This window comes from Oncorhynchus clarkii, chromosome 12 (assembly GCF_045791955.1).
Source record: "Oncorhynchus clarkii lewisi isolate Uvic-CL-2024 chromosome 12, UVic_Ocla_1.0, whole genome shotgun sequence".
Classification (NCBI taxonomy): domain Eukaryota; kingdom Metazoa; phylum Chordata; class Actinopteri; order Salmoniformes; family Salmonidae; genus Oncorhynchus; species Oncorhynchus clarkii.
Window position 1 is genome coordinate 95,373,006 of NC_092158.1, and position 23,034 is coordinate 95,396,039.

The window sequence follows — 23,034 nt, forward strand, 5'->3', positions numbered from 1 at the left end:
AGATTCAACACTGGGATTTACAGATTCAACACAGGGATCCTGGGATTCACAGATTCAACACTGGGATTTACAGATTCAACACTGGGATTTACAGATTCAACACAGGGACACTGGGATTCACAGATTCAACACTGGGATTTACAGATTCAACACGGGGACACTGGGATTTACAGATTCAACACTGGGATTTACAGATTCAACACAGGGACACTGGGATTTACAGATTCAACACAGGGACACTGGGATTTACAGATTCAACACAGGGACACTGGGATTTACAGATTCAACACAGGGACACTGGGATTTACAGATTCAACACAGGGACACTGGGATTCACAGATTCAACACTGGGATTTACAGATTCAACACAGGGACACTGGGATTCACAGATTCAACACAGGGACACTGGGAGTTACAGATTCAACACTGGGATTTACAGATTCAACACAGGGACACTGGGATTCACAGATTCAACACAGGGACACTGGGATTTACAGATTCAACACAGGGACACTGGGATTTACAGATTCAACACAGGGACACTGGGATTTACAGATTCAACACAGGGACACTGGGATTCACAGATTCAACACAGGGACACTGGGATTCACAGATTCAACACAGGGACCCTGGGATTTACAGATTCAACACAGGGACACTGGGATTCACAGATTCAACACAGGGACACTGGGATTCACAGATTCAACACAGGGACACTGGGATTCACAGATTCAACACAGGGACACTGGGATTTACAGATTCAACACAGGGACACTGGGATTCACAGATTCAACACAGGGACACTGGGATTCACAGATTCAACACAGGGACACTGGGATTTACAGATTCAACACAGGGACACTGGGATTCACAGATTCAACACAGGGACACTGGGATTTACAGATTCAACACAGGGACACAAAACATTTTGGGGATTTGTAACAAATATATGTCAAAGTCGTGTAGGGGTTAGGGTCCATACTGTAGTGTAGGGGTTAGGGTCCATACTGTAGTGTAGGGGTTAGGGTCCATGCTGTAGTGTAGGGGTTAGGGTCCATACTGTAGTGTAGGGGTTAGGGTCCATGCTGTAGTGTAGGGGTTAGGGTCCATGCTGTAGTGTAGGGGTTAGGGTCCATACTGTAGTGTAGGGGTTAGGGTCCATACTGTAGTGTAGGGGTTAGGGTACCATACTGTAGTGTAGGGGTTAGGGTCCATACTGTAGTGTAGGGGTTAGGGTCCATGCTGTAGTGTAGGGGTTAGGGTCCATACTGTAGTGTAGGGGTTAGGGTCCATACTGTAGTGTAGGGGTTAGGGTACCATACTGTAGTGTAGGGGTTAGGGTCCATACTGTAGTGTAGGGGTTAGGGTCCATACTGTAGTGTAGGGGTTAGGGTCCATACTGTAGTGTAGGGGTTAGGGTCCATGCTGTAGTGTAGGAGTTAGGGTCCACGCTGTAGTGTAGGGGTTAGGGTCCACGCTGTAGTGTAGGGGTTAGGGTCCATACTGTAGTGTAGGGGTTAGGGTCCATGCTGTAGTGTAGGGGTTAGGGTCCATACTGTAGTGTAGGGGTTAGGGTCCATACTGTAGTGTAGGGGTTAGGGTCCATACTGTAGTGTAGGGGTTAGGATCCATGCTGTAGTGTAGGGGTTAGGGTCCATGCTGTAGTGTAGGGGTTAGGGTCCATGCTGTAGTGTAGGGTCCATACTGTAGTGTAGGGGTTAGGGTCCATGCTGTAGTGTAGGGGTTAGGGTCCATGCTGTAGTGTAGGGGTTAGGGTCCATACTGTAGTGTAGGGGTTAGGGTCCATGCTGTAGTGTAGGGGTTAGGGTCCATGCTGTAGTGTAGGGGTTAGGGTCCATGCTGTAGTGTAGGGGTTAGGATCCATGCTGTAGTGTAGGGGTTAGGGTCCATACTGTAGTGTAGGGGTTAGGGTCCATACTGTAGTGTAGGGGTTAGGGTCCATGCTGTAGTGTAGGGGTTAGGGTCCATGCTGTAGTGTAGGGGTTGGGTACCATACTGTAGTGTAGGGGTTAGGGTCCATACTGTAGTGTAGGGGTTAGGGTCCATGCTGTAGTGTAGGGGTTAGGGTCCATACTGTAGTGTAGGGGTTAGGGTCCATACTGTAGTGTAGGGGTTAGGGTCCATGCTGTAGTGTAGGGGTTAGGGTCCATACTGTAGTGTAGGGGTTAGGGTCCATGCTGTGGTGTAGGGGTTAGGGTCCATGCTGTGGTGTAGGGGTTAGGGTCCATGCTGTAGTGTAGGGGTTAGGGTCCATGCTGTAGTGTAGGGGTTAGGGTCCACGCTGTAGTGTAGGGGTTAGGGTCCACGCTGTAGTGTAGGGGTTAGGGTCCATACTGTAGTGTAGGGGTTAGGGTCCACGCTGTAGTGTAGGGGTTAGGGTCCATACTGTAATGTAGGGGTTAGGGTCCATACTGTAGTGTAGGGGTTAGGGTCATCAGGTTTTAGATGTTTAAGTGAGTCCTTTTGATCCCAAACCATCAACTGGATGGTTAGGGGGTAGGGTACATACTTCAGCCACTCTGTTCTATGAGGCAGTAGTGTAGGAGTTAGGGTGTAGGGTACATACTGCAGCCACTCTGTTCTATGAGGCAGTAGTGTAGGGGTTAGGCTACATACTGCGGTCACTATTCTATGAGGCAGTAGTGTAGGGGTTAGGGTGTAGGGTGCATACTGCGGTCACTCTGTTCTATAAGGCAGTAGTGTAGGGGTTAGGGTGTAGGGTACATACTGCGGTCACTCTGTTCTATGAGGCAGTAGTGTAGGGGTTAGGGTGTAGGGTACATACTGCTGTCACTCTGTTCTATGAGGCAGTAGTGTAGGAGTTAGGGGATATGGTACATACTGCGGTGACTCTGTTCTATGAGGCAGTAGTGTAGGGGTTAGGGTGTAGGGTACATACTGCGGTCACTCTGTTCTATGAGGCAGTAGTGTAGGGGTTAGGGTGTAGGGTACATATTGGGGTCACTCTGTTCTATGAGGCAGTAGTGTAGGGGTTAGGGTGTAGGGTACATACTGCGGTCACTCTGTTCTATGAGGCGTTGGCAGTACTGGAAACTCTTCTCTCTCAGACGTTCTTTAGGAGGAAGGAGTCTGCTGGAGGACGACGTGGCTGATACCATGGAAACCACAGAGCCGTCCACCTCCGACCTGTCATCTGGGGCCACAGAGAGGTCAAGGGTTAGAGGTCAGGGGTGGACTGACCAGTTAAAGCAACACACTAAGATGAGCATAACACCAATGGAACAGATCCATGACATGTTTACATGCAAATAGTTGATTTGAAGAGACAGGTAGGCTGAAGGTTTGAGCCATCTAATAGCGAGTCAGACAGCCAGTAGTCAGCCAGCCAGTAGTCAGCCAGCCAGCCTGTAGTCAGCCAGCCAGTAGTCAGCCAGCCTGTAGTCAGCCAGCCAGTCGTCAGCCAGTCAGTAGTCAGCCGGCCAGTAGTCAGCCTGCCAGTCAGTAGTCAGCCTGTCAGTAGTCAGCCTGCCAGTCAGTAGTCAGCCTGCCAGTCAGTAGTCAGCCTGCCAGTCAGTAGTCAGCCAGCCAGTAGTCAGCCAGCCAGTAGTCAGCCGGCCAGTAGTCAGCCAGTCAGTAGTCAGCCAGCCGGCCAGTAAAGTCAGCCGGCCAGTAGTCAGCCGGCCAGTAGTCAGCCGGCCAGTAGTCAGCCGGCCAGTAGTCAGCCAGTCAGCCAGTAAAGTCAGCCAGTCAGTATTCAGCCGGCCAGTAGTCAGCCGGCCAGTAGTCAGCCGGCCAGTAGTCAGCCGGCCAGTAGTCAGCCAGCCAGTAGTCAGCCAGCCAGTAGTCAGCCAGTCAGTAGTCAGCCAGCCTGTACAGTCAGCCAGTCAGTAGTCAGCCGGCCAGTAGTCAGCCAGAAAGTAGTCAGTCAGCCAGCCAGTAGTCAGCCTGCCGGCCAGTAGTCAGCCTGCCGGCCAATAGTCAGCCTGCCGGCCAGTAGTCAGCCGGCCAGTAGTCAGCCGGCCAGTAGTCAGCCAGTCAGTAGTCAGCCAGCCAGCAGTCAGCCAGCCAGCCAGTAAAGTCAGCCAGTCAGTAGTCAGCCGGCCAGTAGTCAGCCAGCCAGTAGTCAGCCGGCCAGTAGTCAGCCAACCAGTAGTCAGCCAGCCAGCCAGCCAGTAGCCAGCCAGCCAGCCAGTAGTCAGCCAGCCAGTACAGTCAGCCAGCCTGTAGTCAGCCAGCCAGCCGGCTAATCAGTCTGCCAATCAGTCAGCTGGACAGCCAGCCAGTAGTCAGCCAGCCAGTAGTCAGCCAGCCAGCCAGCCAGTAGTCAGCCAGCCAGCCAGTCAGCCAGCCAGCCAGTAGTCAGCCAGTCAGCCTGTAGTCAGTCAGCCAGCCAGCTAATCAGTCTGCCAATCAGTCAGCTAGACAGCCAATTAGTCAGCTAGACAGCCAGTACAGTCAGTCAGTCAGCCAGCACACAGTCAGCCAGCCAGCCAGTAAACAGTCAGCCAGCACACAGTCAGCCAGCATGTGAGTCAGTCGGCTAGCCAGCCAACCAGTCAGCCATTCAGTCAGCTAGACACCTTACCATGGAAGAAGGAGAGACTGAGCTGGCAGACCAGAGGTACAACCTAATATAACCTCCCATCCACACATCTCAATGGAACCCCCCCCCCACACACACCTGCGTCTGTGCTGTTGTTGCCATCCGTTACATTGTGGTATGTGATCAGCCAATGGCGTAGCAGAGAGAAACTGTAGAGGTTCATCCATTGGTCGTCTGAGAAGGCTTGGCTGACACACAGCACCGTGAAGAAATCACCACACACACAGCCGTCCAGCTCCACCACCGGCCCCGGCTACACACACACACACACACACACACACACACACACCACACACCATTTAGAAAAGACATTCAGAACATCCAGATGTTTCATTACAGTTCTGCATGTAAACATATGCAGTGATTTGATTGGTTTATTAGAGGTCACCTGACGTATTCGAGGGCCAGTGAAAAACCCTCCTGACGAAGCCACACCTCCCTGCTGAACGCTGGCGTAGCGCAGCCAATCGACAAGCCTCTTACTGAGCAGGGTCACATGATCTACACACACACACACACACACACACACACACACACACTTTAGTCAGTTAGCAGACGTTCTTATCCAGAGAGACTTACAGTTACATTAACATGTTAAGACAACCACATATTACAGTAGTTAGTATATTCAGATAGCTAGGTGGACAACCACATATTACAGTAGTTAGTATATTCAGATAGCTAGGTGGGACAACCACATCTCACAGTAGTTAGTACAGTGCCTTGCGAAAGTATTCGGCCCCCTTGAACTTTGCGACCTTTTGCCACATTTCAGGCTTCAAACATAAAGATATAAAACTGTATTTTTTTGTGAAGAATCAACAAGTAGTTCCCCTTGCTCTGCAAGGACCGCGGCTTTTGTGGGGCGATGGGTAACGATGCTTCGTGGGTGACTGTTATTGATGTGTGCAGAGAGTCCCTGGTTCGCGCCCGGGTATGGGCGAGGGGACGGTTTAAAGTTATACTGTTACAGACAGACACACACAACAAGGGAGAATCACATAATCGCAAGCTCTTCTCACGCACAGATACACGCCTGTGTCCGTTTTACCTTCAGTAAGGCTCTCTGGGCAGTAGGTGATGATGGTGTTGAGAAGAGGCAGAGTGTGAAGGTGAGAGAGTATGCCTGCTGGTCGTCCCTCCAAACTTCGAAGGAGGAGAGAGGAGAGAGCTGACAGGTCTTCTTTAGACCCTGCCTGAGACAGATAGAAAGAGACACAGAGACAGAGAGAAAGAGACAGAGAGAAAGAGAGAGAAAGAGACAGAGACAGAGAGAGAAAGAGACAGAAAGAGACAGAGAGAAAGAGACAGAGAGAAAGAGACAGAGAGAGAGACAAAGAGACAAAGAGAAAGAGACAGAAAGAGACAGAGAGACAGAGAGAGAGACAGAGACAGAGACACAGAGACAGAGAGACAGAGACAGAGAGACAGAGAGAAAGAGACAGAGACAGAGAGACAGAGACAGAGAGAAAGAGACAGAGAGACAGAGAGAGAGAAAGAGAGAGAGACAGAGACAGAGAGACAGAGACAGAGAGAAAGAGACAGAGAGAAAGAGACAGAGAGAAAGAGAGAGAGACAGAGACAGAGAGACAGAGACAGAGAGAAAGAGACAGAGAGAAAGAGACAGAGAGAAAGAGACAGAGACAGACAGAAAGAGACAGACAGAGACATAGACAGAGAGTTTCAGGCTAGTGGCCAATCCTTCAAAAGGGCTTTATGTTTTGAGAGACCTCTACCCGAGGTATAACAAAGCCCAACCTTATATGAAACGGTTGGTTGTGTAAAAAGCTCTGATATTGCTCAAATTAGGAATACAAGCAGTCAGTCGTCTGCCCTACATACACAAACAAACAGCATTAGAATATCTTAACGCATTTTGGACCTGTAAACACACAGATACAATATGCTAAAATATCAAATATTAATATTTATGATGAATGTAAACTTCACTTTATGGTAGCTGTTCAATACACAACTTTCTGAGTCAAATGTTCTCTCAGTCATTCCTGTATGGTCCTGCCTGGAAAGAATCCATACAGTATCACCTGTTGTGTATTGAACGCCGACCGAAAATAATGAGTTAAGGGGGTGTGTCACAATATTTATCAATTTAACCACCATTACAGTCAAATATTTTGACACATCCATTTCATATATGGGAGATGTTAGACATATGGAAAAACATGGTTGGGGTTTGTTAAACCTCGGGTAACAACATTTTTAGGGACTTGCCACTAGCCTATTCAGTATGGATGGGTACCTGGTTGGGGTTTGTTAAACCTCGGGTAACAACATTTTTAGGGACTTGCCACTAGCCTATTCAGTATGGATGTGTACCTGGTTGGGGTTTGTTATACCTCGGGTAACAACATTTTGGGGGACTTGCCACTAGCCTATTCAGTATGGATGTGTACCTGTGACAGCATTAAAGCAGCAGTATGACTGGGTAAAGGGCTGTGGTCATGTAGGGTGTAGATCTGCCCCGGACCAGAGGGGGGCAGTGTTTCTCTGAGTACTGCCGAGGTCAACACAGTCAGCTGCTCCACAGAGGAAGACACACAAAGCGACAGCAGACGCTGATGCAGCTCCATTGGCAGCCTGTGGACAACACAGGTTACCATGACAACACGCTACTGAGACCACCCAATACCATGGGGAAGGCAAGCGTGCAGGTTTTTGTTTCAGCCCAGCTATTAAACACATGAAAATTCAACTATGGTCTTCCATTCTTTACAGATATGACAGCCCAACACCTGCAACCCTCTCCAGGACCAGAGAGACACACAGTCTTACTGTACTAGGTGCTAGGGTTTAGGGTGTAGGGTACCTCCTAGTGTACTAGGTGGAGGCCATGATCAGGTGTAGTCAGTTAGGGTTTAGGGTGTAGGGTGTAGGGTTTAGGGTACCTCCTAGTGTACTTGGTTGAGGCCATGATCAGGTGTAGTCAGTTAGGGTTTAGGGTGTAGGGTACCTCCTAGTGTACTAGGTGGAGGCCATGATCATGTGTAGTCAGTTAGGGTTTAGGGTGTAGGGTACCTCCTAGTGTACTTGGTTGAGGCCATGATCAGGTGTAGTCAGTTAGGGTTTAGGGTGTAGGGTTTAGGGTACCTCCTAGTGTACTTGGTTGATGCCATGATCAGGTGTAGTCAGTCAGGGTGTAGGGTACCTCCTAGTGTACTTGGTGGAGGCCATGATCAGGTGTAGTCAGTTAGGGTTTAGGGTGTAGGGTTTAGGGTACCTCCTAGTGTACTAGGTGGAGGCCATGATCAGGTGTAGTCATTTAGGGTTTAGGGTGTAGGGTACCTCCTAGTGTACTTGGTTGAGGCCATGATCAGGTGTAGTCAGTTAGGGTTTAGGGTGTAGGGTACCTCCTAGTGTACTTGGTTGAGGCCATGATCAGGTGTAGTCTCTGGAGTGAGTCGATGACATCATGGCCGTGTTCTTTACCCATCAGCTGCTTGGTGATCCTGCAGTAGAACTTCTGTAGCTCCTCCTCCCCGATCTCCCTGGAAACAACATCACAGCCGTCACCTTCATGCATCTACGGGTCAGTGGTGAACGACTCCAGAGAGGTGTACTACAAGGCAGGGTCAATGAGTTAGCCAGCTAACTTTGATTATCAGAAATACAGTCCCTTGCGAAAGTATTCGGCCCCCTTGAACTTTGCGACCTTTTGCCACATTTCAGGCTTCAAACATAAAGATATAAAACTGTATTTTTTTGTGAAGAATCAACAACAAGTGGGACACAATCATGAAGTGGAACGACATTTATTGGATATTTCAAACTTTTTTAACAAATCAAAAACTGAAAAATTGGGCGTGCAAAATTATTCAGCCCCTTTACTTTCAGTGCAGCAAACTCTCTCCAGAAGTTCAGTGAGGATCTCTGAATGATCCAATGTTGACCTAAATGACTAATGATGATAAATACAATCCACCTGTGTGTAATCAAGTCTCCGTATAAATGCACCTGCACTGTGATAGTCTCAGAGGTCCGTTAAAAGCGCAGAGAGAAGAACAAGGAACACACCAGGCAGGTCCGAGATACTGTTGTGAAGAAGTTTAAAGCCGGATTTGGATACAAAAAGATTTCCCAAGCTTTAAACATCCCAAGGAGCACTGTGCAAGCGATAATATTGAAATGGAAGGAGTATCAGACCACTGCAAATCTACCAAGACCTGGCCGTCCCTCTAAACTTTCAGCTCATACAAGGAGAAGACTGATCAGAGATGCAGCCAAGAGGCCCATGATCACTCTGGATGAACTGCAGAGATCTACAGCTGAGGTGGGAGACTCTGTCCATAGGACAACAATCAGTCGTATATTGCACAAATCTGGCCTTTATGGAAGAGTGGCAAGAAGAAAGCCATTTCTTAAAGATATCCATAAAAAGTGTTGTTTAAAGTTTGCCACAAGCCACCTGGGAGACACACCAAACATGTGGAAGAAGGTGCTCTGGTCAGATGAAACCAAAATTGAACTTTTTGGCAACAATGCAAAACGTTATGTTTGGCGCTAAAGCAACACAGCTGAACACACCATCCCCACTGTCAAACATGGTGGTGGCAGCATCATGGTTTGGGCCTGCTTTTCTTCAGCAGGGGCAGGGAAGATGGTTAAAATTGATGGGAAGATGGATGGAGCCAAATACAGGACCATTCTGGAAGAAAACCTGATGGAGTCTGCAAAAGACCTGAGACTGGGACGGAGATTTGTCTTCCAACAAGACAATGATCCAAAACATAAAGCAAAATCTACAATGGAATGGTTCAAAAATAAACATATCCAGGTGTTAGAATGGCCAAGTCAAAGTCCAGACCTGAATCCAATCGAGAATCTGTGGAAAGAACTGAAAACTGCTGTTCACAAATGCTCTCCATCCAACCTCACTGAGCTCGAGCTGTTTTGCAAGGAGGAATGGGAAAAAATGTCAGTCTCTCGATGTGCAAAACTGATAGAGACATACCCCAAGCGACTTACAGCTGTAATCGCAGCAAAAGGTGGCGCTACAAAGTATTAACTTAAGGGGGCTGAATAATTTTGCACGCCCAATTTTTCAGTTTGTGATTTGTTAAAAAAGTTTGAAATATCCAATAAATGTCGTTCCACTTCATGATTGTGTCCCACTTGTTGTTGATTCTTCACAAAAAAATACAGTTTTATATCTTTATGTTTGAAGCCTGAAATGTGGCAAAAGGTCGCAAAGTTCAAGGGGGCCGAATACTTTCGCAAGGCACTGTAACTGTTTATTTTCTGATTTATTAAGAAACCTAAACTTGTTGGTTGTTGAGTCAATTAGACCACGCCCATTTCAAGCGAATCTTTTTTTTTTTTTTATAATTTCAGAATAATTTGGCAAGTTAGCTGCGTAAAGGCGACTACAAGCTACTCTCTGTTGATCTACGTGCGTAAAGGCACATGGGTGCCTTCACACCAACGAGACGTGGTGTGATCATAGCAACATACAGGAACTCAAGTCCTTCTGTTCACCTGACTTAGAATTCCTCACAATCAAATGTCGACCGCATTATCTACCAAGAGAATTCTCTTCGATTATAATCACAGCGCGCATATATTCCCCCCCAAGCAGACACTGATGGCTCTGAACAAACTTCATTTGACTCTATGTAAACTGGAAACCACATATCCCGAGGCTGCATTCAATTGTAGCTGGGGATTTTAACAAGGCTAATCTGAAAACAAGACTCCCTCAATTGTATCAGCATATTTATTTATTTATTTCACCTTTATTTAACCAGGTAGACCAGATCACCTTTATTTAACCAGGTAGACCAGATCACCTTTATTTAACCAGGTAGACCAGATCACCTTTATTTAACCAGGTAGATCAGTTCACCTTTATTTAACCAGGTAGACCAGATCACCTATATTTAACCAGGTAGACCAGATCACCTTTATTTAACCAGGTAGGCCAGATCACCTTTATTTAACCAGGTAGATCAGTTCACCTTTATTTAACCAGGTAGACCAGATCACCTATATTTAACCAGGTAGACCAGATCACCTTTATTTAACCAGGTAGGCCAGATCACCTTTATTTAACCAGGTAGACCAGATCACCTTTATTTAACCAGGTAGACCAGATCACCTTTATTTAACCAGGTAGGCTAGTTGAGAACAAATTCTCATTTACAACTGCGACCTGGCCAAGATAAAGCATAGCAGTGTGAACAGACAGCAACACAGAGTTACACATGGAGTAAACAATAAACAAGTCAATAACACAGTAGCATTTTTTTTTTTAAAGAGTCTATATACATTGTGTGCAAAAGGCATGAGGAGGTAGGCGAATAATTACAATTTAGCAGATTAACACTGGAGTGATAAATTATCAGATGGTCATGTACAGTTAGAGATACTGGTGTGCAAAAGAGCAGAAAAGTAAATAAATAAAAACAGTATGGGGATGAGGTAGGTAAATTGGGTGGGCTATTTACAGAAGGACTATGTACAGCTGCAGCGATCGGTTAGCTGCTGTTGGGGAATAATCAGAATTAGTTGGTAACATAGATGTTTTATATTCATCATATGTTTGTAAGTTACTTCTCATCAGAATGTTATTTTTGTATAATACTGTGGCGGGGTTGCAGTATCTGTTCTCTGTCAAGACTAAGTTATTTGGGCCGGAGAGAGGGGAGAGCTCAAGCGTGTATCTCTTGGCTCCACAATGTCTATGTGCCAGTCAATGTGTCTCTGTGATCTTGTCAAGATAGGATGGATTTGATATATGCCTGTTGATATGGAGGATTGGTTTATGGTTCTGAGTTTGAGAAAAGAACATAGTTTAGGAGACAAAGCTGAACGATAATTTATAGCCAATGCTGTCTGGCTATGTGTGTCTTTGCTATAAAGGATCTCAGTTGCAATGTGTAAGGGACTCTCAGAGAATTCATTTATAGACACTGAATTGATCTGAGAGTCACAGGGTTGTGATGGAGCTCATATAATTAAAGATGGACTTTGTGATAACTAACTCTGACTTGTGTGTGGTTTGCTCTCATGATTTGGTAAATACAGGAAATTTCCACGACACTGCTCAGATAGCAGATGTTTAAAGTTGGTGAGGGAGATAAAAGTCTCCAACTTCAGCGACTTTTGCAATTCGTTCCAGTCACAGGCAGCAGAGAACTGGAAGGAAAGGCGGCCAAATGAGGTGTTGGCTTTAGGGATGATCAGTGCGATACACTTGCTGGAGCGCGTGCTACGGGTGGATGTTGCCATCGTGACCAGCAAGGACTTGTAGATGACCTGGAGCCATTGGGTCTGGCGACGAATATGTAGCGAGGGCCAGCCGACTAGAGCATACAGGTCGCAGTGGTGGGTGGTATAAGGTGCTTTAGTAACAAAGCGGATGGCACTGTGATAAACTGCATCCAGTTTGCTGAGTAGAGTATTGGAAGCCATTTTGTAGATGACATCGCCAAAGTCGAGGATCGGTAGGATAGTCAGTTTTACTAGGGTAAGTTTGGCGGCATGAGTGAAGGAGGCTTTGTTGCGAAATAGAAAGCCGATTCTAGATTTGATTTTGGATTGGAGATGTTTGATATGAGTCTGGAAGGAGAGTTTACAGTCTAGCCAGACACCTAGGTACTTATAGATGTCCACATATTCTAGGTCGGAACCATCCAAGGTGGTGATGCTAGTCGGGCGTGCGGGTGCAGGCAGAGAACGGTTGAAAAGCATGCATTTGGTTTTACTAGCGTTTAAGAGCAGTTGGAGGCCATGGAAGGAGTGTTGTATGGCATTGAAGCTCGTTTGGAGTTTAGATAGCACCGTGTCCAAGGAAGGGCCAGAAGTATACAGAATGGTGTCGTCTGCGTAGAGGTGGATCAGGGAATCGCCCGCAGCAAGAGCAACATTATTGATATATACAGAGAAAAGAGTCGGCCCGAGATTTGAACCCTGTGGCACCCCCAGAGAGACTGCCAGAGGACTGGACAACATGCCCTCCGATTTGACACATTGAACTCTGTCTGCAAAGTAGTTGGAGAACTAGGCAAGGCAGTCATTAGAAAAACCGAGGCAACTGAGTCTGCCGATAAGAATATGATATTGTGAATATCATAAGAATATCAATTGTGCAACCAGGGCTGGTAAAACCCTGGATCATTGTTATTCTAACTTCCGCGACGCATATAAGGCCCTCCCCCGTCCTCCTTTTTGAAATACTGACCACGACTCCATTTTGTTGCTCCCAGCCTACAGACAGAAACTAAAACAGGAAGCTCCCGCGCTCAGGTCTGTTCAATGCTGGTCCGACCAATCTGATTCCACGCTTAAAGATTGCTTCGATCACGTGGACTGGGATATGTTCCGCATTGCGTCAAACAACAACATTGACGAATACGCTGATTCGGTGAGCGAGTTTATTAGCAAGTGCATCGGTGATGTCGTACCCACAGTCTATTAAAACATTCCCAAACCAGAAACCATGGATTGATGGCAGCATTCGCGCGAAACTGAAACAGTGAACCATTGCTTTTAATCAGGGCAAGGTGACCGGAAACATGACCGAATACAAACAGTGTAGCTATTCCCTCCGCAAGGCAATCAAACAAGCTAAGCGTCAGTATAGAGACAAAGTAGAGTCGCAATTCAACAGCTCAGACACGAGAGGAATGTGGCAGGGTCTACAAAAAGAAAACCATCCTGTCGCGGACCAGGATGTCTTGCTCCCAGACAGACTAAACAACTTTGCTCGCTTTGAGGACAATACAGTGCCACTGACACGGCCCGCTACCAAAACCTGCGGACTCTCCTTCACTGCAGCCGATGTGAGTAAAACATTTAAACGTGTTAACCCTCGCAAGGCTGCCGGCCCAGATGGCATCCCCAGCCGCGTCCTCAGAGCATGCGCAGACCAGCTGGTTGGTGTGTTTACGGACATATTCAATCAATCCTTATCCCAGTCTGCTGTTCCCAAATGTTTCAAGAGAGCCACCATTGTTCATGTTCCCAAGAAAGCTAAGGTAACTAAGCTAAATGACTACCGTAGCTCTCACTTCCGTCATCATGAAGTGCTTCGAGAGACGAGTCAAGGACCATATCACCTCCACCCTACCTGACACCCTAGACCCACTCCCATTTGCTTACCGCCCCAACAGGTCCACAGACGACGCAATCGCAACCACACTGCACACTGCCCTAACCCATCTGGACAAGAGGAATACCTATGTGAGAATGCTGTTCATCGACTACAGCTCGGCATTTAACACCATAGTGCCCTCCAAGCTCGTCATTAAGCTCGAGACCCTGGGTCTCGACCCCGCCCTGTGCAACTGGGTACTGGACTTCCTGACGGCCCCAGGTGGTGAGGGTAGACAACAACATCTCCACCCCGCTGATCCTCAACACTGGGGCCCCACAAGGGTGCGTTCTGAGCCCTCTCCTGTACTCCCTGTTCACCCACGACTGCGTGGCCACGCACGCCTCCAACTCAATCATCAAGTTTGCGGACGACACAACAGTGGTAGGCTTGATTACCAACAACGACGAGACGGCCTACAGGGAGGAAGTGAGGGCCCTCGGACTGTGGTGTCAGGAAAATAACCTCACACTCAACGTCAACAAAACAAAGGAGATGATTGTGGACTTCAGGAAACAGCAGAGGGAACACCCCCCTATCCACATCGATGAAACAGTAGTGGAGAGGGTAGTAAGTTTTAAGTTCCTCGGCGTACACATCACAGACAGCGTCGTGAAGAAGGCGCAGCAGCGCCTCTTCAACCTCAGGAGGCTGAAGAAATTGGCTTGTCACCAAAACACTCACAAACTTTTACAGACGCACAATCGAGAGCATCCTGTCGGGCTGTATCACCGCCTGGTACGGCAACTGCTCCACCCACAACCGTAAGGCTCTCCAGAGGGTAGTGAGGTCTGCACAACGCATCACAGGGGGCAAACTACCTGCCCTTCAGGACACCTACACCACCCGATGTCACAGGAAGGCCATAAAGATCATCAAGGACAACAACCACCCGAGCCACTGCCTGTTCACCCCGCTATCATCCAGAAGGCGAGGTCAGTACAGGTGCATCAAAGCTGGGACCGAGAGACTGAAAAACAGTTTCTATCTCAAGGCCATCAGACTGTTAAACAGCCACCACTAACATTGAGTGGCTGCTGCCAACACACTGACTCAACTCCAGCCACTTTAATTATGGGAATTGATGGGAAATGATGTAAAATATATCACTAGCCACTTTAAACAATGCTACCTAATATAATGTTTACATACCCTACATTATTCATCTCATTTGTATAGAGGTACCATTTGGAGGTCACCGTGATGCAGTCTACAGCTCAATGGGGAGAGGTACCATCTGGAGATCACCGTGATACAGTCTACAGCTCAATGGGGAGAGGTACCATCTGACGGCCTACCCAGGCCAAACCCGGACGACGCTGGGCCAATTGTGCGCTGCCCTTTGGGACACCCAATCACAGCCGGATGTGATACAGCCTGGATTCAAACCAGGGACTGTAGTGACGCCTCTTGCACTGAGATGCAGTTCCTTAGACCGCTCGGTAGACAAAATGTATCACCTCATGTTTCAGCATGATAATGCACGGCCCCAAGTCGTAAGGATATGAACACAATTCCTGGCAGCTGAAAATGTCCCAGTTCTTCCATGGCCTGCATACTCATCAGAAATGTCACCCACTGAGCATGTTTGGGATGCTCTGGATCGACGTGTACGACAGCGTGTTCCAGTTCCCAGCAAAAATCCAGCAACTTCTCACAGCTCACTGGTCACCATAGCAGCACCCACTCGTAGCATGCGCTCCAGCAGGTATATCTCACTGGTCACCCCAAAGCCAACACCTCCTTTGGCCGTCTTTCCTTCCAGTTCTCTGCTGCCAATGACTGGAACGAATTGCAAAAATCTCTGAAGCTGGAGACTCTTACCTCCCTCACTAGCTTTAAGCACCAACTGTCAGAGCAGCTCACAGATCACTGCACATGTACATAGCCCATCTGTAAACAGCCCATCTATCTACCTACCTCATGCCCATACTGTATTTATTTATCTTGCTCCTTTGCACCCCAGTATCTCTACTTGCACATTTATCTTCTGCACATCTACCATTCCAGTGTTTAATTGCTATATTGTAATTACTTCGCCACCATGGCCTATTTATTGCCTTAACTCCCTTATCTTACCTCATTTGCACTCACTGTATATAGACTCTTTGTTTTCTTTTGTTCTACTGTATTATTGACTGTATGTTTTGTTTATTCCATGTGTAACTCTGTGTTGTTGTTTGTGTCGAACTGCTTTGCTTTATCTTGGCCAGGTCGCAGTTGCAAATGAGAACTTGTTCTCAACTAGCCTACCTGGTTAAATAAAGGTGTTCTCAACTAGCCTACCTGGTTAAATAAAGGTGTTCTCAACTAGCCTACCTGGTTAAATAAAGGTGAAATAAATCAAATAAATAAACAGCCATTATTTTATTTGTTTTATGTAATATTGAAGAGTGGGACAACATTCCACAATCAACAGCCTGATCAACTCCATACGAAGGAGATGCGCTGCATGAGGACAATTGTGGTCACAACAGATACTGACTGACGGGTTCTCTTAATCACGCCCCTACCCCTTTTTTTCAAGTATCTGTTACCAACAGATCCATATCTGTATTCTCAGTCATGTGACATCTATTGATTAGGGCCTAAAATATTTTACTTAAATTGACTGATTTCCTTCTAGTAACTCACTAAAATCTTTGAAATGGTTGCGTTTATATTTTTGTTCGGTGTACCTTGCAACTCGGTTTGTTAGTTGCGCAGTGACAAGAGCAAGTTAACACCAAACAACATGACAGCAGCGGGGTACGACGGACAGAAGCAGGCGGAGAACAGTGTCCTTTCCCCGGCTTGACTCTGTTCTGAACACCGCTAACTGCCGGGTCTTACCTGGCTTGTTTGATCAAACTCTCTGTTCCTGCTGAATACATCGTAGCAGTCCAGACAAGTTGTCCGCTGGGGAAACATGTCCGACTGACAATCACGTGAATCCTCTACTAGTTCCGCGTTGTCAGCGAGCCTGCCCCGTTTACACCGTGACGTATTTCATTACGCTTTATTTTTTAACCAGGCAAGTCAGAACAAATACTTATTTACAATGACGGCCGACCCCGGCCAACACCGGACGATGCCCTATGGGGACTCCCAATCATGGCCGGATGTGATACAGCCTGGATTTGATCCAGGGACTGTAGTGATGCGTCTTGTACTGAGATGCAGTGGCTTAGACCGCTGCGCCACTCGGACATCTTCACGGACGTGATCACTGTTCCAGGGACATCAGCTTATAGAAAATCCAATATGGCTGCCAACGAATTACAAAAAATATATATATTATTTTGTATTATTATTATTTTATTAACACCAAATCAATACAAAAAGTACATGGGGAAAACAAGTATATATAAAGAATATACAAAGGATATTTGGGCTAAGGGGCGGGGCTGGGGGCGGGGCTAAGGGGTACAATATCACATTACAAAATGACCTTAAGGGGCGGGGCGTACACACATTTATCATCTAACAGCTTTTTTGACAACAGAGTATTTAATTGTCTTAAAATAATGTTCAATTTATTTTTGCAAGGTAATGCAATGTTTTGTTTGTAAATGTACATTTGTGAATATGAAATTTGGTCAAAAGAATAATGAAATTAATTACATAAAATAGTTTCAACTTCTTTCTATCCTCAGTAAAGAATCCAAGCAGTACATCTCTCCATAATAGTGTAAAATCTTCATAAATGTGTTTGATTATAAATCTACTGATGTCAGATTCCTTACATGAATTCAATGCCAAAAAAGATGCAACACTGTTTATTAAGCTGCTCTGACAGCTGGTGCTTAAAGTGAGGGAGATATAAGTCTCCAACTTCAGTGATTTTTGCAATTCGTTCCAGTCATTGGCAGCAGTGAACTGGAAGGAAAGGCGACCAAATGAGGAATTGTCTTTGGGGGTGACAGGTGAGGTATACCTGCTGGAGCTCGTGATACGGATGGGTGTTGCTATGGTGACCAGTGAGCTGAGGGGCTTTACCTAGCAAAAACGTATAGATGACCTGGAGCCAGTGGGTATGGCGACGAATATGTAACAAGGGCCAGCCGACGAGAGCATACAGGTCACAGTTGTGGGTAGTATATGGGGCTTTGGTGACAAAATGGATGGCACTGTGATAGACTGCATCCAATTTGCTGAGTAGAGTGTTGGAGGCTATTTTGTAAATGACATCGCTGAAATCGAGGATCGGTAGGATGGTCAATATTGCTATTAAAATAGTACTCACTTAAAGGAATGGGTAATTGTTTACAAGTTGCCAGCTATCCCATAAAACGCGCAATTCAAATAAATAATGATACAAATGATGGATATTAAACATTTAGGTAGATATAAGTGTTTTATACAGGTTGACAGCTTAAATTCTTGTTAATCTAATTGCACTGTCCGATTTACAGTAGCTATTACAGCGAAAAGCATGCCAATGCGATTGTTTGAGGACGGCGCCCCACATCAAAATATTTTTCAACCGGCACAGGCTTCATAAATTCACAAATTGCGATTAAATATTCACTTATTTTTGAAAATCTTCCAACTATAATATTTCTTACGGAAAGAAGTATGTTCAATAGGAAACCTATTTTAGCAGGTGCGTCCTGTCTTCATTGGCATGCAAACACGAATTTCCAAGACTGTGTCCCTGTACTAAAACTGATATTTCTTATTCATTTTGGAAGTTACAGGCCTGAAACCTTGAACATAGACTGCTGACACCCGGTGGAAGACATAGGAATTGCATCCTGGGAGCTAGAATTGAGTTTGCCCTTGTCATTGTAAGAGCATGGTCTCTCAAAAAAATATATTCTGGCTGGTTTTTCTTTGGATTTTCTCCTTCCATATCTATTGTATTATATTATTCTACATTATCTTAATGCTTCTACAAACTTCAAAGTGTTTTCTTTCCAATGGTACCATATGAATATCCTGGCTCCAGGACCTGAGTAACAGGCAGTTTACTTTGGGCACGTCATTCAGGCGGAAACTGAGAAAAAGGGGCCTGGCACTAAGAAGTTAAAAAAAGCTGCACGTTTGTTATTAAGGCACATGAAAGGTCACATGTTCCAGAAGACATTTCTGCCCAAAAAACACTTTGATTAAAATAAACGTTTACGTTCAAACGGTTCTCCTGTGATGTAGTGACGCGCCACAGACGCCTAGTTTCCTGAAACGGGTCCCATTTTTTACGTTTATCCCAAACCCTATTCTTTCATCATACATTTTCTGGGTTTGAGGACTACAAGATGCCGAGCTCTATAGGATTAACAATGGTGTCAGCTAGAGATGATCTGCAGGATCAATACCTTTCCATGGTTACCACAACATCAGACCAGGGTGAGCCTCCATGGTTATCACAACATCAGGCCAGGGTGAGTCTCCATGGTTACCACAACATCAGGCCAGGGTGAGCCTCCATGGTTATCACAACATCAGGCCAGGGTGAGCCTCCATGGTTATCACAACAGGGCCAGGGTGAGCCTCCATGGTTACCACAACATCAGGCCAGGGTGAGTCTCCATGGTTACCACAACATCAGGCCAGGGTGAGCCTCCATGGTTACCACAACATCACGCCAGGGTGAGTCTCCATGGTTACCCCAACATCAGGCCAGGGTGAGTCTCCATGGTTACCACAACATCAGGCCAGGGTGAGCCTCCATGGTTATCACAACATCAGACCAGGGTGAGTGTCCATGGTTATCACAACATCAGGCCAGGGTGAGTCTCCATGGTTACCACAACATCAGGCCAGGGTGAGCCTCCATGGGTATCACAACATCAGGCCAGGGTGAGCCTCCATGGTTATCACAACATCAGGCCAGGGTGAGTCTCCATGGTTACCACAACATCAGGCCAGGGTGAGCCTCCATGGTTATCACAACATCAGGCCAGGGTGAGCCTCCATGGTTATCACAACATCAGGCCAGGGTGAGTCTCCATGGTTACCACAACATTACGCCAGGGTGAGTCTCCATGGTTACCACAACATCACGCCAGGGTGAGTCTCCATGGTTATCACAACATCAGGCCAGAGTGAGTCTCCATGGTTACCACAACATCAGGCCAGGTTGAGCCTCCATGGTTACCACAACATCAGGCCAGGGTGAGCCTCCATGGTTATCACAACATCAGGCCAGGGTGAGCCTCCATGGTTATCACAACATCAGGCCAGGGTGAGCCTCCATGGTTACCACAACATCAGGCCAGGGTGAGTCTCCATGGTTACCACAACATCAGGCCAGGGTGAGTCTCCATGGTTATCACAACATCAGGCCAGGGTGAGCCTTCATGGTTATCACAACATCAGGCCAGGGTGAGCCTCCATGGTTACCACAACATCAGGCCAGGGTGAGCCTCCATGGTTATCACAACATCAGGCCAGGGTGAGCCTCCATGGTTATCACAACAGGGCCAGGGTGAGCCTCCATGGTTACCACAACATCAGGCCAGGGTGAGTCTCCATGGTTACCACAACATCACGCCAGGGTGAGTCTCCATGGTTACCCCAACATCAGGCCAGGGTGAGTCTCCATGGTTACCACAACATCAGGCCAGGGTGAGCCTCCATGGTTATCACAACATCAGACCAGGGTGAGTGTCCATGGTTATCACAACATCAGGCCAGGGTGAGTCTCCATGGTTACCACAACATCAGGCCAGGGTGAGCCTCCATGGGTATCACAACATCAGGCCAGGGTGAGCCTCCATGGTTATCACAACATCAGGCCAGGGTGAGTCTCCATGGTTACCACAACATCAGGCCAGGGTGAGCCTCCATGGTTATCACAACATCAGGCCAGGGTGAGCCTCCATGGTTATCACAACATCAGGCCAGGGTGAGTCTCCATGGTTACCACAACATCACGCCAGGGTGAGTCTCCATGGTTACCACAGCATCACGCCAGGGTGAGTCTCCATGGTTACCCCAACATCAGGCCAGAGTGAGTCTCCATGGTTATCACAACATCAGGCCAGGGTGAGCCTCCATGGTTACCACAACATCAGGCCAGGGTGAGCCTCCATGGTTACCACAACATCAGGCCAGGGTGAGCCTCCATGGTTATCACAACATCAGGCCAGGGTGAGCCTCCATGGTTACCACAACATCAGGCCAGGGTGAGTCTCCATGGTTACCACAACATCAGGCCAGGGTGAGCCTCCATGGTTACCACAACATCAGGCCAGGGTGAGTCTCCATGGTTATCACAACATCAGGCCAGGGTGAGCCTCCATGGTTACCACAACATCAGGCCAGGGTGAGCCTCCATGGTTATCACAACATCAGGCCAGGGTGAGCCTCCATGGTTATCACAACATCAGGCCAGGGTGAGCCTCCATGGTTACCACAACATCAGGCCAGGGTGAGCCTCCATGGTTACCACAACATCAGGCCAGGGTGAGCCTCCATGGTTACCACAACATCACGCCAGGGTGAGCCTCCATGGTTATCACAACATCAGGCCAGGGTGAGCCTCCATGGTTATCACAACAGGGCCAGGGTGAGCCTCCATGGTTACCACAACATCAGGCCAGGGTTAGCCTCCATGGTTATCACAACATCAGGCCAGGGTGAGCCTCCATGGTTACCACAACATCAGGCCAGGGTGAGCCTCCATGGTTACCACAACATCAGGCCAGGGTGAGCCTCCATGGTTACCACAACGTCACGCCAGGGTGTAGTGTGCCTCCACTGAGTTTCGTAAATTTTGACACCTCCACTGTAGTGCTCTATAATGGCTCATATACAAAGATGAGTCCTCTATCTACCTCTATGGGCTCTCCACAGTGGCTTCACAGTCTATGCAAAACGGAACTAGGTAGAGTGCTACGCAAACAAACCTCCGCCGGGTCCCTTCCAGATCCATTGTATAGACTGTGTAGAGTTTTTTGGAGAGCTGTAACTTCTAAAACAAACTTATTGTCAAATGGAAATGGTGACAAATATGGGAAATAAAATGTAAGAACAATTGATTCTCTCTCCCTCCCTCTCTGTCTCTCTGTCTCTCCCCCTCCCTCTCTCTCTCTCTGTCTCTCTCCCCCCCTCTCTCTGTCTGTCTCTCCCCCTCCCTCTCTCTCTTTCTGTCTCTCCCCCTCCCTCTCTCTGTCTGTCTCTCCCCCTCCCTCTCTCTCTCTCTGTCTCTCTCCCTCCCTCTCTCTCTCTCTCTCTCTGTCTCTCCCACTCTCTCTCTCTCTCTCTCTCTCTGTCTCTCCCCCTCCCTCTCTCTCTCTCTGTCTCTCCCCCTCCCTCTCTCTCTCTCTGTCTCTCCCCCTCCCTCTCTCTCTCTCTGTCTCTCCCCCTCTCTCTCTCTCTCTCTCCCCCCCTCTCTCCCTCCCTCTCTCTCTCTCTGTCTCTCTCCCTCCCTCTCTCTCTCTCTGTCTCTCTCCCTCCCTCTCTCTCTCTCTCTCTCTGTCTCTCTCCCTCCCTCTCTCTCTCTCTGTCTCTCCCCCTCCCTCTATTTCTCTCTATCTCTCGCTCAATTCAATTTGCTTTATTGGCATGACGTAACAATGTACATATTGCCAAAGCTTATTTTGGATATTTACAATATAAAAATAAATCAAAATGAGAATCAACATTGTCAACGGGACAACAGTAACAACAATAACCAAGGGTAAAAATAACCATACATTCAACAATAACAATAAGCATACAGTAGAGGACATGTGCAGGTTGATTGGTCTGTCAGACATTGTCCCTCATCTTATGGCAGGCAGCAATGTAGTCTCTCCTCAGGGATGTGTTGTCTCCCCACTCCACCACCAACACCATCTCTCCTCAGGAATGTGTTGTCTCCCCACTCCAACACCAACACAGTCTCTCCTCAGGGATGTGTTGTCTCCCCACTCCACCACCAACACAGTCTCTCCTCAGGGATGTGTTGTGTCCCCACTCCAACACAGTACTAGCTGAGTGGAGTACAGTACTAGCTGGACGGAGTACAGTACTAGCTGAGTGGAGTACAGTATTAGCTGAGTGGAGTACAGTACTAGCTGGACGGAGTACAGTACTAGCTGAGTAGAGTACAGTACTAGCTGAGTGGAGTACAGTATTAGCTGAGTGGAGTACAGTACTAGCTGAGTGGAGTACAGTATTAGCTGAGTAGAGTACAGTACTAGCTGAGTAGAGTACAGTACTAGCTGAGTAGAGTACAGTACTAGCTGAGTGGAGTACAGTACTAGCTGAGTAGAGTACAGTACTAGCTGAGTAGAGTACAGTACTAGCTGAGTGGAGTACAGTACTAGCTGAGTGGAGTACAGTACTAGCTGAGTGGAGTACAGTACTAGCTGAGTAGAGTACAGTACTAGCTGAGTGGAGTACAGTACTAGCTGAGTGGAGTACAGTACTA

General features: G+C 47.2%; 1 protein-coding gene across 2 annotated transcripts in view; it reads right to left on the reverse strand.

Moving 5' to 3' along the window:
- The window catches only part of LOC139421693 (adaptor related protein complex 5 subunit zeta 1), a 36,129-nt gene extending 19,135 nt beyond the window's left edge, over positions 1-16,994 (reverse strand). The window contains exons 1-7 of one of the 2 annotated variants that reach the window (XM_071172795.1): positions 16,527-16,994; positions 7,954-8,091; positions 7,000-7,183; positions 5,637-5,781; positions 4,974-5,086; positions 4,664-4,838; positions 3,035-3,175 (exon numbers count right to left, since the gene is read on the reverse strand). In XM_071172795.1, the coding sequence (XP_071028896.1) occupies positions 3,035-3,175; positions 4,664-4,838; positions 4,974-5,086; positions 5,637-5,781; positions 7,000-7,183; positions 7,954-8,091; positions 16,527-16,567 (937 nt within the window). In that variant the 5' untranslated portion in view covers positions 16,568-16,994. Of the gene's footprint in view, positions 1-3,034; positions 3,176-4,663; positions 4,839-4,973; positions 5,087-5,636; positions 5,782-6,999; positions 7,184-7,491; positions 7,519-7,953; positions 8,092-16,526 lie in introns of those variants that run through there. The other variant, XM_071172796.1, reaches the window with a different exon arrangement.
- Positions 16,995-23,034: the final 6,040 nt, after the last annotated feature.